Source organism: Myiozetetes cayanensis, unplaced genomic scaffold (genome assembly GCF_022539395.1).
Source record: "Myiozetetes cayanensis isolate MyiCay16 unplaced genomic scaffold, myiCay2020 scf28, whole genome shotgun sequence".
Lineage (NCBI taxonomy): Eukaryota > Metazoa > Chordata > Aves > Passeriformes > Tyrannidae > Myiozetetes > Myiozetetes cayanensis.
The window spans coordinates 2,114,657-2,128,059 of record NW_026087499.1 but is presented as its reverse complement, the minus strand read 5'-3'; the positions used below and the strand labels follow the sequence as shown (position 1 = coordinate 2,128,059).

The 13,403-nt window shown below is 46.5% G+C and overlaps 1 protein-coding gene across 4 annotated transcripts in view; it reads right to left on the bottom strand.

Moving 5' to 3' along the window:
- Positions 1-244: 244 nt before the first annotated feature.
- Positions 245-13,403, bottom strand: part of DVL1 (dishevelled segment polarity protein 1) — a 63,344-nt gene continuing 50,185 nt past the window's right edge. The window contains exons 7-16 of one of the 4 annotated variants that reach the window (XM_050322588.1): positions 13,150-13,219; positions 12,234-12,373; positions 11,850-11,926; positions 11,301-11,368; positions 10,210-10,359; positions 7,682-7,813; positions 6,867-7,034; positions 6,078-6,284; positions 5,050-5,100; positions 4,164-4,300 (exon numbers count right to left, since the gene is read on the bottom strand). In XM_050322588.1, coding sequence (XP_050178545.1) covers positions 5,075-5,100; positions 6,078-6,284; positions 6,867-7,034; positions 7,682-7,813; positions 10,210-10,359; positions 11,301-11,368; positions 11,850-11,926; positions 12,234-12,373; positions 13,150-13,219 — 1,038 coding nt within the window. In that variant the 3' untranslated portion in view covers positions 4,164-4,300; positions 5,050-5,074. Of the gene's footprint in view, positions 4,301-5,049; positions 5,101-6,077; positions 6,285-6,866; positions 7,035-7,681; positions 7,814-10,209; positions 10,360-11,300; positions 11,369-11,849; positions 11,927-12,233; positions 12,374-13,149; positions 13,220-13,403 lie in introns of all 4 variants that reach the window. The other 3 variants (XM_050322589.1, XM_050322586.1, XM_050322587.1) reach the window with 3 other exon arrangements.

The following is a 13,403-nucleotide window of genomic DNA, read 5'->3' as shown; positions in this document are numbered from 1 at the left end:
CCATCAGGCCCTGCAGCCGAAGGCTGCAAGAGCATGTCCAAAATTCTGATCAGTTTTTCCTCCAGCCCTCACAGAACTCCCACCTGCCTACCAGCACCTCCTGAACAACCTTCTTGAGAGGACAAAACTTCAGTGTGACATGGAGGGGAAAAAAAAATAAGAGGGAGATTGAAGCAGGATTTCATCAACCTTGAATAAAGAATAAAATGCAACAGTGCAAAGAACTGAAGACATAACACCGAGGTTATCACATAAAATTAAAAGCTTTTTAGTGTTTAAAATAGCATTTACACATAAGCAGCTATATATTAACTATACAGACACTTGGGTTTTAATACAATATCTACAAAAAAGAATTCAATTATGCAATAGACATTTAACAGGAACAGTGCAGTCCATGCTAATAAGAGGTCACTCTTTGAGTAGAACCAATTCTAGGATAGGTGATAGTCTGGATTTTCATTATTTAAAATCATGTAACTTTGTTCCTCTACTGTACATAAAATTCTTTACATGTATTTCTAATCACTGATTAGAATTAATAATTTTAAGTCAATCTTATTACAATCCAGTTAAATGCAAAACCAAAAACAATTACATCAACTCATGAGCTGTCAAGTCTCAGGAGGGGACTGCCCATTTGAAGAGAACAAAAATAATAGCAAAAGTCAATGTCTGTGCATCATTGCTTGCCATCCAATAAACCTTTGGATAAAGTGTCCAGGGGACTGTTACCTTGGAAAAGGAGATTTACTAACAGGAGATAAAAGACAATAGCAGTGCTTTTAAGACTTATTTGCCAAAAAAACAGATTCCTCAGAGTTAATGTACCAGGTGGACACACTCCCCCTACAGACCCTGCCTTCTTTGGGGAGGAGATGTCATCCCAAACTGTTTCCTCATCGTTTTCCATGATCCTCCAGACAAAGCTGCTGTTAAATCCGCTGGCAGGGATGTGTGAGCATTAAGCTCAGCCCAGGGTCTCACTTCCAGAATAAAAATAAAGTCAACCACTTAAGGCTCCTGTTTTGAGGTTATTCCAATGCCCTGCACAGCAAACCCCTCGCTGGAGTTGGAGCCCAGCCACTGACATTAAATCAGGGGTAAATCTGAGGCCCTGGTGAGAGAAGACAGATGGATCTGCCAGCACTGCAGCCTCCAAACTTCCTTCCACCTGGCACAGCAGGGAATGCTGTGCCCCACAGGAGAGCCTTGCACAGGCAGGTCCCAAGGCCCCCTTGGTGGAGAGACACATGCACTGAAAGCCAAGGATGGGATCTGGGGAGATCTCCTGCCTCTTGTTCACTGCTGAAAATCGGGATCTAGCAAAGATTGAATCAGGCCTGACCTCCCACTCATTCCACTGGACACTACAAGGAGGGGATGGGGGGGGATCAGGGGTTTGTTTTACACACAGTGGCCATCACGTATTGCACTGTCCACACAGGGGCATCGCCACCCTCCTGCTCTCCCTGCAAGCAGCAGCTTCCTCAGGGCCCAGCACCCAGCACGCCCAGAGCGGTGGGTGCCCATCGTGGGTGGGTGAAGCTGCTTCAGCCTGAACTCCTCAGCACACTAATGCTCCCCCACACCTGTGTTCTGGATTTGCAGCCTCGTTCCAGAGTGACCCACAAACACACGAGTTTATATAACACAGTCATTTCAACATAGCAGCAAAAAGACCAGCGAGACACAGAACGGTTTCTGCCGACAGCATTAACAACGAGACCAAAAAAAAAAATAAAATAAAATTAAAACAAACAAAAAAAACAACCCAGCAGGTGTGTAAACTGCAACTCTTGGAAAGACATAAGGAAATTAAACACGTTTCTTCCACGGGTGAAAAGCTCAGCCCCCCAGCTTTAATCCCTTTAGGAAATATTAAAATGAGAGTCTTTTCCTCCGGCCCTCCGAGTTCTGCCTTAAGACAGAGCGGGCCAGAAGAATCAATATATATATAAGAGACCAGAAAAGTTTAAATTAATTTAAAAGTAGAACCACTAGTGATTGTCAGTAAAGTCACAGACTCCTTAACAGTGTCTCCTGGAGACATAGCAGAATTACACCATTATTTTACCCTGATTTACTTCATTGCTTTCAATGTCAATCTTTCAGAATAGGTTACCAGGTTAGGTTAAGCATCTTTGCTGTGGGACTGGGAGGAGGAAAGGAAAAGAAAGGTACTGTTTGCACAGTCAAGCTCTAAGTAGTGCCACTCTTTTGGAGAAGCCATCACCCACGGGGCAATCCATGCCAGCCCATGGGATGGAGGATGATGAAAGCACTGCTTTCAGAGACATCAGGCAGCTTTTTGGGAGTTTTTTGTGAAGAAAACTAGTTTAGAAGGCCAGTAAGGGGAGTACCTAGTCTGAGTGACACAGAGTTGCCCAAATGCCTGGTTCCCTTTTGAAGGAGAGACTTGAGTCTCCAGTTAACACAGACGTTTGGAGCTTCGGCTGGAATCGTCACCCTGGCTCTGACAAAGGGATGTGTTTGCACACAGGGAAAGAAGTGACAAATCTATCAGGATGGGCAACATGCAAAGTGTCTGAAGAGTCGTTTCTCAGGGTGACAAAGGGACATGGAACTGTGTGTCCACCCTGAGAAGGATGTTCTCTTCTGGCACTCACCTCGGATGTTCACGCTACCCACTGAGCATTCCCCTGGGTAACACTGCAAGTGGGATTAGACAGCCCCAGGTTTCTATTTCAACAAGAAGAGAAAGGTATTGCTCCGAAATGAAGGACAGGACAACAGGTGATGACCAAAAGGAAATCAAAATGAAGAGCCACGTCCCAGTGGGAGCCAGGATTTAGCTACGCCTCTGCTGCAATGGGATGAACATCCCCTTCAAAAGGGAAAAGCTGCAGCTACCCTAACAGAATTGCATGGCAGCAGCTGTCCTGCTTCTGTGGAAATCACTTTTCCACCGTGTAAGCAAGTGCACATCCAGGAGGAAGAGCCACATCTGTCAGCAGGGATGTGATGGAATGCCCAGGGGCCGACTGCAGCTACAAAGTCACCATTGTGACACTGAAAGAAATAACTTGACAAGCTCTGCACAATGAGCACACACAGCAGCAAGACTCCAGCACTCCCTTGATAGAATAATATCTAAAAAAAAACCAAACAAAAAAAAAAGAAAGAAAGGTTGATTTACACTCCCTAGTCAGCAGAAGGTAGCCACAACTTTGTTTTCCACTTGGTTTGATCCTGCTCCTTTCCAAGCACGTGCTGTCTGTACACCTGTGGGTGCAATGTCTGCTCAGTGCTGTGGATGCATCCAAGAAACAGCATTCCAAGGCAGTATCACAGATACCAGCCAAGGGTCGTTGTTTTTTTTTTTTTAATCCTTGTAAGAGGGAAAAAAGCAGGGAAAAATAAAAGTGCTCCTATGCAGTATTGGGAATTTAGAGAAGTCGTGTGAAATAAGAGTCCTTGAATCAGCCAAAAAGATACACCAGTTGCATCGAAGTAGGTGCCACAACGACCAAAGCTCATCAAGATGTGAATATACACCAGCCATTCACAATCCAAAACAAGAGGAAGGGGAAGGGGGGGGGGAGGAAAATAAGGATAAAGAAAAGATGCCATCGGTTTGCTGATATTTAACAATCCCAGGAGATTTTTTTTTTTGTTCATTTTTTGCGGAGGGATTTTTTTTTTTTTTGTATTTTTTGCTCCGTTTTCTTGATTATTTGTTTTTTCTTGGTTTTTTTTTTTTTTTTTTTTTGTTTTGCAACACACTTTGCAAACGGGAAGGTGTGACATGCAAGACCAGCCGAGTCTCTTCCATTAAGTGTTCGACAACAAACCACCCCCCAAAAAAAAATAAAACAAACAACCCACCCGCCACCCCAGGCAGAGTCTGAAGGCACTTCCTCTCACATGATGTCTACGAAGAACTCACAAGGGTTGCCCATGGCCTTCTGGAAGGACTGGCGGCTCCCGGTGAGCTCCGGGGGCACCGCGCTCAGTTCCCGCACGGGGGGCCCTCCGGGCGGGCCGCTGGTCCCGTAGACTTTGGAGCCCAGCTTGGGGAGGCTGTAGAGCGGGGGCACCCCCGGGGGCCCCCCGTAGGAGTGGTGGCTGTGGTGGCTTCTGTCGCTGTGGGCGGCGGAGCCGTGGCTGCGGTGGCTGAGCTGGCTGGCGGGCCGGTCCCGGCGCGCGGTGCTGCCGCCGCTCCGCGCCGTGTGCTCCGACTCGCTGCCACTGCCCCCCGACTTGCGGTCCTTCTCCCTGCCCACAGCTCGCCTGCTGTTCTCGCTGGTGCTCCGGTTCGAGCCGCTGCTTTTGCTTCCTGCACCCCACGGTGGCGGGGGGGGGAAAAAAAAGCAGAGAGAAGCGCAGTTAGCTCGGGGTCCGCTCCCGGCAGGTCCGCGTGGGACCGGCAGCCGCGGTGGCTCGTGGGGTTTGGCGGTGAGGGTCAGTGGGACGAAGCTGACAAGGCTGTGCCATGCACAGGGACACGGAGACACCTCAGAGCTCGCACAGTGAAAGCAGCAGCAGCAGCTGGAAGTGCAGCTCCCGGCTGGAACCCACCCAGGAGGAGCAGGAACGGAAGGAAGGAGCAGGATTTGGGGTTCGACTCCAGCAAATGAGGTTCAATCTGTGACTGTCTCTGCTTTGGTACCTTCTACCTTTTCCCAAAGAAACTCCTTTGCCTTCTCTGTCATCCTTGGTCTCACTGGGCACACTGGCACCCAGGGCCAAATTCCTGAGATTTGTTGGCTTTAATGGGGAGATTCTTTTCAAAATACACCACTACAGTGTTCTGTTGTTGGTTCTGACAGTGAAGGACGTGGTGCCACCCCCTCTGAGCTGCTGCAGCAACAATCACACAGGGGCCACACAGGTTGATATGCCAATGTCACACTACTGCACTGCCGTGCACTGAGACAGCGTCCAAGACAATCAAAAAGGAAACAAAAATCAAAATAATAATAATAATAATAATATAATAATAATAAAAAATACAGCTAAACATTTGGGTCACAAGAGTCTAAATGGTCATGCTGTGGATTTGTTATGGAGGCATTTGAAGCTTACCAATCCCCTAGAGTCAGCCATTCCTCTAGGAATCCTTCAGTCTAATGCTTGCTCAGGACAAAACAAGGGAATAACAAGTTACAAACCAAGAAACGACACAGAAGTGTAGTTTCCAAAAGAAGAACAAGGAAAGCGTTGAAACCTTTCAAAATCAAACACCTTGGCACCTTTTGTGAGGCTCTCTACGACCAGGGGACACAGCATGGATAAAACACCATTCCTTTCCTATCCCAGCAGCAGGACAAATTCCCACAGCTTCCAAAAATTACACCCAACATTGTTCCAAATGTAAGATCCAAATGGCTGTGGTAAACAGGGATAAGTTACATCCAAGTTACTGGATGCTCACTGCAAAAACACAAGAGGAACCTCACCCTTTCTTTACTGGCAGCATTTCCAAAAGCAAAACTCACTCTGGAAGTGATTTTTTAAAAAAAAAGAAATTAAAAAATAATATCTTTACAGCCAAAAATACATCATTTTTGTTTACTAAGGTTAAGAATGAATCACAAAATTATGCTAGGGCAGGAAAGGAGGAGGTCAGGTCTTTAATCCATGCGGTATTCTCTTTTTTTCCCTGTCACATATGACAGAAGGGACTCTCCTCCCTGTGAGCAGTGTTTCAGCCCTGTAAACCTCTGGCTGGCCACCTCCCTCTTGTGTGTCTCACACAAGCCAAGAACGTGATTTTCCTTTTGTACTGGGGCATTGGAAGTGAAAGCCAAGAGCACCTTGTTCTAATCCCTGTTCCACCAGCAAAGAAATGGCCTCATTTCCAGCACTATCAGCCCCAGTGCTGGCAATTCCTGACTCGGATAAAACCAGGCTGGCCTTTTCCACACAGAGCTGAAAGCCCACTCCACCAGAGACACACACACCCCTGATTAAAGTGCTGTTGCACAAAACCCATGCAGGTAGCAAACAAAACCACAAGACAGGCACAGACAGAACGAAGGGAGGAAGGAACGCAAGCAAATGGTTCGGGATAATGACAGGCACGGAAAGAACACCCGGATTAACCATCCTACCTTCACTTTGCTGGCTCCCTGCGCTGCCACTGCCATAGCTAAAGCCTGGGTCCTGGTATGCTGGTGGAAAACACGGAGGGGGCAGAGGATACTGGTAGGGGTATCCTTGGCCTAAGGGCCAGGGAGCAGCAGGATGTGGGAGTGGAGCCAGGGTGTCCTGATCCGAGGCGCCGCTGGAACCGTTGTTGAGGTTCAGTGCAGCCAGGTCTGGAAAAGAGGGAAAGGGTGAGGACTCTGCTCTCACCTGGCAGGGGAGAATTTTACAGACTGGCAGGTCTGTGGCACCAGCAGAAGTAAATCCTGCCTTCCTGAGCCTCAGTGCCATTACTTGAGGAGTTCACCCTTCTAAGTGTTCTAATTCCTGGTCTAACAGGAAGCATCGACCACTTGTCCCACAGCTTCAGGATATGAATGACCTGTTCTGCAACACCCACTTGTGAAACCCCACAGGACTCACTGAATCCCAGAACAGCCAGGGCTGGAAGGGACCTCCCCAGGGATCTGCCCAGGGCAGGGTCACCTGGAGCAGGTGAGACAGGAACGCATCCAGGTGGGTCAGGAATGTCTCCAGAGAGGGAGACTCAAAATCACAGAATCAGCTGGGTTGGAAAAGACCTCTGAGATCGTCAAGTCCAACCTCTGACCTTGTCAACTCCCCACCCTCCCTGGGCAGCTGCTCCAGTGCTCTGCCACCCTCCCTGGAAAGTTCTTCCTCATGCTGAGGACAAACGTCCTGTGAGCACAAGGGACACACACACAGAGCTCTGCCCTCCCCAGAGGGGGACTTACTGCCACAGAGGTCTCCAAAGACGTAGTAGCACTGCTCTGAGAAGGTGATTTTGTTCACAGTGTGCCTGAGGTAGCCGTGTTTCAACATGCTGCTGGCGTATTTCCTCGCCTCCCGCCGGTCTTTGAAGCCTTCCACGTGTGTGTAAAGCCAGTCAACCACGTCTGCTCCTGAAATGACAACAGGGAGAGGGGACACACGGGATCGTCTGAGCCCAACTGATCCACTCCATGAACACTGACATCAAATACACACAGAGAAAATTTCATTTACACACATTGTGCAACTCTACCATGAAAATTACACAGCATTTCCAAACAACAAGTGACTAGAAGAGTCATCCTCCTCAAGAGTCAGGTTGTCAAAAGACCTGTGTTCCAATGCCTTTCTCAGCAAAAAGTAACTGCAGTCTAGACTGACTAAGTGTTAGCACAGCTCAGACCATAGGCAGACTAGTTGTGACAATTTTAAAACTAATTAAGGTGTTTTATTAAGGCTGGAACTGGAATTCCAAGGACTGTTGCTCTACTGAGCTTGGGCAGATTGCTAGAGCCACCTGAACACCTGAGATATAAAACTGAGGATTAAGAACCAGGCTCTGTGTGGGCATGAGAAACATGCAGCAGTTTTGGCTGCCCAGGCTCAAACAAGAGGGATTAATTATTTCCTGTCCCACTCAGAGCTGCTCATAAATAGCAAGTCAATTTAAGAGGTCATGGGCAGAAAAATAAAAAGTTCATATAAAGGTAGTTTCTTGAATTTATTACCATGAAGTCACTGGGTTTTTTTTCCTCCAGCATTCCTGGGATCTGCTTACCTATCACTGCATTGGAGATGGTGATTTTTAACCACATCCTGTCCCGAATTTCAAGGCCTGAGTCTGGGAGCTGCATAACCTTGACAATAGTAGCCATGTCACTCTTCACAGTTAAGGGAGATTCTTCTAATTCTAAAAGGAAGAGAGGTTACAGGCTGCTTTGAAATGAACTGAGTCTGAAAACACCTTCTCAGCTCCCCATTTGGATGAAACAAAGAACACAGTTTTACCGACAGACGCAGAAAAAAAAGACACAAAGGTTCCCAAATGCACCCTCACCCCGTGGTATAAATTACAGCATTTGTACCAATTCTTCAGATTTTGTGCTCTGTGCCACCAGTTTAGTCACTGAAATGCTGAGTCCCCACATGTCTGGATTTCCCATTCCAGGTCAGTCAGGGCTGGAATCCACATTGAGATTGGCAGGAAAGGAAACCCAGGGAGTCCTGTGGACCATCCCCTTCCACTTCACTTTGCCCTTCCCACCCAAGGGATCAGCGCAGAACTCTGTGCTTGCTCTTTAACTTCTGGGTTCTGTGCAGAACTCAGTTATCCTGTCATACACAAGACAACTATTCTTGGATACAGCACCCAGTCCTCCTCCCTGTCCCATCTTCCAGCCCCAGAAAATTTCATGTTGAACCTGTGTGTCTGTGCTTGCAGCAGGACCCTTTTCCAGCAGCAATCCAGAAACCCTCCTCTCCCCTCCCTTCTCCCCGTTTCACCCACCTTCCAAAAGCACCAGGGAACCAATTCTGTCCTTTTCCAGCCACCCAGAATTTTGACAGGAGGTACAGCAAGCGTGAAACAATGAAAACTGAAAATGCTGCTTTCCACACATGCACTGCCAATATGCATGAAAATACCCCAGGCTATGCATGCAGCTTCAATACTTACAAACTCTGAATAAACACTCACATTTTGCTTTTGCTTTAAGTTAGTTTGGTTAGTGGCAAAAAGCAACATGTTCTTTTGGGGAAAAAAAAAAAAACCACAACAAAACCCAACACACTGACATTCAAGTAAAGTATGTGGGGAGCAATAATTTGTATTTTCTTGGAGACCTGTATATAAAGAACAACACTGGCCAAACAGTCATCAGTTCTAAGTTCTAGTTGCTGTGCAAATAAGGAAAATTCTAAGAGGCATCTAAAATGCTCCCACTTTGGAGAGAACTCAGTGAACTGTGGGATGTTCACAGAGGTGCTCTTTGTGCCTGGGGCCCTGAGGTGCTGCTGCCCTGTTTGGGGCAGCTCCCAGGGCAGGGCTGAGGGAAGGGTGTAAAGCAGGAGGCCACAATAAAGGTCAGGGGGGGTACTCCACATTTTCTTGCACTCCAGAAAGGGAACAATTTAAATCACTAGTACAGAAATGAGAAGCTGTCTCCAGAAATGTGGTTCTGCTCCCAAACACCTTTATTTTCCAAGTATGATTGAGAGGGTGGCTTTTCCCCACTTCCCAATCACAGCACCGTAATCAAGGCACAGAATACATGAATCAAGAGGAATGCTGAGTACAGACTCTGACAGCAACCAGCAGATACATTTGATTCCAGCAATCTGTAGCACCTGTAAGGCTGAAAACACACCTCAGGACAAAGCAGCCACCAGGGAAGAGGTTCACTTGCTTTCTGCTGCAAATGTATTTCCCCTCAGTGGTGCTGCCTGATATCTAAAGGCACTGAGCTACCACACCTACAGAAAAACCCTTCCCTTTTATTGCAAGGTGAGGTGTAATTCCAGGAAATATGAGCTTATAAAACCTGAGAGATTTTATAACCAACACCAACGTTGGTCTTCAACATCATCAAAGTGTTGTTTTGAGTAAAAGAAAGGAGGAGTTAATATTCTTTAAACAAATACTTCCAAGATAAGGCACCATGGCAGTTCTTGGTTATCTGGATATGATTAGTTTAGAGACTGCCACAGACAAAACCAGGAAAGGAAGTTGAGCTCTAACCATAATAATTTCACATAGGACACTAAACTTGTTTTTTCCTTGCTCTATAAATTCTAAGAGTATAAAAAAGTACAAAAGAAGGGCCATGGGAACATCAGGGGAAGATTTCCTAAAAGGCACACTAACATTATTAACCGGTGACGTCTATCTGAAGCGAGCTGTTTAAATTTATTTAAAAACTTAGCAAATTATTACATTTACTAAAGCTATTTAAATTTATTAAAATCATTTAAATTTACTGAAGTTATTCAAATTTATCAAAAAACAGCCCAGTGCAAGGAGGGAGCTCTCCCACTCCCCTGAGGGGGTGACGCTGGAGGCCCGACTTTGTACCTTTAAAACCTTTTGAAAGGGACCACAAGCTACTCCTTCCTGAGGGTGAACCCTGACCAAAAACTGTGGAAAAAAAAAATAAAGGTTTTTCTGCTCCCCACAGGAATCCCCAGTGTAAGGAAAGGCATTTCAGGGGGCTGTGTGTGGTGGCTGCCGCTCTCATCGTGCTCGTGGCCGGGGTTGGGGCACAGCCGGGCACGGCCGGCCCCGGGCACCCCCTTGCCCTGGTGACTTACTTTCCGACTCGGGAATTGAGCTTGTTAGTGAGGAGCTGGTAGATGTGGTGATGCTCATGGAGGGGCTCATACCGTAACGGGGGTACGCTCCCGTCATGGCCGTGGTATGAGAGATCCAGGCCGCGGGGTCGATCGGCCGCACCGGCTCAGCTGCAGGACACGGGGAGAGAGAGACACACACGGGGGTCACACCAGGCATTGACACCTTCAGAAGCCCACGGGGTTTGCTTTAGGTCAGGCTGGTTTTCCCCCCCCAGCCCGTGTCAGGCTGTGGAATTCATTCCAAAGGGCAATGCCATCCTCAGCTTGAGGCTGGGAACAGACCGGGCTCACCCTCACGAGCTCAGCCCTCACCAGCAGGAGGTGGCCCTGTTATTAAGCCACGAGTTTTAACTTGTGTTTTAATGCTAAAACAAGATCTCTAAAACAAGATCATTTTCTACTGCCTTAATTTCAGAGGACAACACAATCCTCATCTTCAGACTGGTCTCACCATCACAAGCTCAGCCCTTTACCAAGAGGGAGCTGTGTTTGTCACATGAGCACAGATTGCTAGTGAGAAGTTTACTAAGCCACAAGTTGTAAAATGAGGTCATTTCTTTATTATCTATTAACAGAAATATAGTTCAATATTATATTAATGTTATCTATTATATATTAATAAGTATTTCAGTATTAATTTTGTATCTCTTTGCTGTTCGCCTCAAATGTTAAAAATACTCAGTTTAAATTCCAGGAAGTGAACATGTGACAAAATGAGGCTTTTTAACACTTATGGATGTTTACCCTCCAAACTTCCTATCAAATGAAAAGGTCAAGATCATGAGGATATACCCTCCAAAAGGTTAAGAGCTTGATCCAAATCCATGTGAATCAAAAGAAAAACTCCCAGGAATTCTGTGGGCACTGGAATCTCAGAAAGGGACTTAAACCCCTGCCTCCCAAACCAAGAGTAAACAAACAGAACAACCAAACTTAAAAGAACTGAACTTGTGGGGAATGGCAATCTGCTAGATGCCAAAATAAGTGAAAATATTCTAGACCTTGAGCGCTCCACAGGAACCCAGCAAAGAGCCCAAATGTGTACTCACCCCTGGGGATGGTGAAATAACTCCTGGGAGTAGGGTCCCAGCATTTGGCTACTGTTAGGCTGATAGGTCTAGGAAGAGAGAAAACAGGTAAGGATGACTCTTAACTTCCCTGCAGAGCTGGAACTGCTACAAGAACTACTCGAAACAAACTTATTCCTGTCCAACAGTTGTCAAGCACATTCTGAGAATGTTTTTGAGATGCTTGTCGAAATATTTTCCGTATGAACCAGTATCAGGATACTTCTGGCTTTGCACAGGTGATGAGTACTATTGGTGAAATCTGTTGAGTGATCAGCTCTGGAGATATTAAAATGCTCATCACATAAACAAATAGTGCTGCTGAAACCAGGCAGCTCCTAATTTGTGTTGGTTTTGGCTGGTGCATTGAAAACCAGTCTCACCTATCCATCATCACATCGAGAAGTTCAGGGCTGGGATCAGTCATGCTGGTTCCTGGTAGGGATCAAAATGCTGATTCCTCTGAGGTTTGCCCCATTCCAACAACTGCACATGGAGGGTAAATAGCAGGAGGTTTTGTAATGTGCTCACCCTGGTTTGGAGACTATTTCCCGTAGAACCCGAACTGCATCGTCATTGCTCATGTTCTCAAAATTGACATCATTCACCTGGAACGGTGCAGAAAGCAGAGGTCAGGCTCTGGGACAGCAAAGGTAAAGACATTTCAATTATTTGTGCCCCAATTTATCTGCCTTGTAACTGTTTCCATTCCTTTGAGCAGCTGCAGAAATGTTGTTCCTCAGAGCACATCTCACAAAGAACTCTCAAAAAGAGAGTCTGTGTGACACGTTTCTCTGAGTAAGAATGAATTCTGTTAACTGATCACTACGAGCCTGGGGGCCTGGTGGGATGCCTGAAGTGAGCCAGCCCTGCAGAAGCCAGCAGCAGGTTATTTTGGGATGCTTTGGGACCAACCTGCAGGAGCATGTCTCCCGGCTCGATCCGGCCGTCCGCTGCCACCGCTCCTCCCTTCATTATGGAGCCGATGTAGATGCCACCATCACCCCGGTCATTGCTCTGCCCCACAATGCTGATTCCCAGGAAATTATACTTTTCTGTTTGGATAAGAAGGTGGAGGGTGGGGAGGAAAAAAAAAAAAGCAAACAGAGTGATTGGAATGACAGCGAAGAGTTAACACCAGGCTACTTCAGCTTGGAAAAAATCAGCTCTCTCAACACATCAGCTGGGCCAGGTTTGACTTACAATGATTTCAGGTTGCCCTGGTGGCCAGTGTCTGCCTGGCCCCTTCAGGGAAATACTACTAAAGACATTATCTGTTCATACAGGATAATGAAAAGTTACATTAAAAAAAAACCAGCAAGACTGAAAGGACACGTCTACACCTCGAAATTGGGCACCCCATCAGCATTGAGCAATGTCTGTTCCACACATCAGAGTGGCAGGAAGGGTTTGGTGCTACTGAAAGCTGCTGAGTTAATTGGCAGCCCTGCACATTTCTGTCTGATTAAACAATGAAACGCAGGAGCAGCAGAAACACAAACCTCCAGTTCCCTTCTACCCTTGCTTCTGACAATGTCTGACCCCTCACCATCCCTACACCTCACCACTAACCCCATATCCTGGAGTTCCAGCCCTTTCCCAGGAAATAACAGTGATCTGCTTGTGCAAATGGCTCAGAACTATCCAGTTGTGGACTAGGAATCCATGCATAGCCAACACAGCAGCAACTCTCAGCTGCCATTCCCTTTAGTCCACCAGGCATCCTTTCAAACCAAGGAACTTTCTCCTGGCTCCAAAGGCTACCACACCACCACAAAACACATCTCCATCACTTGAAATTTATCACAAAAAACGTGGTTTATCCTCTTACCCATGTTGAGTGTGACGGTGATGATGTTTAGGGACATGGTGGAATCAGTGATGCTGCTGAACGAAGACGACTGCAAAAGACAACAGAGAATTCTCAAGGTTTTAAACGGCTCAGAATTAGACAATAAAAAGAACTACTGAGGATTAACTCATCAGGATTTGATTAAGAGGTTTCCATTTGGAAGGCATCAAGAAACTACTGTTAAGGGAATCTGCAAGGGAAAGAAATCTGAACACAGTCTGCACCTTCCCCAA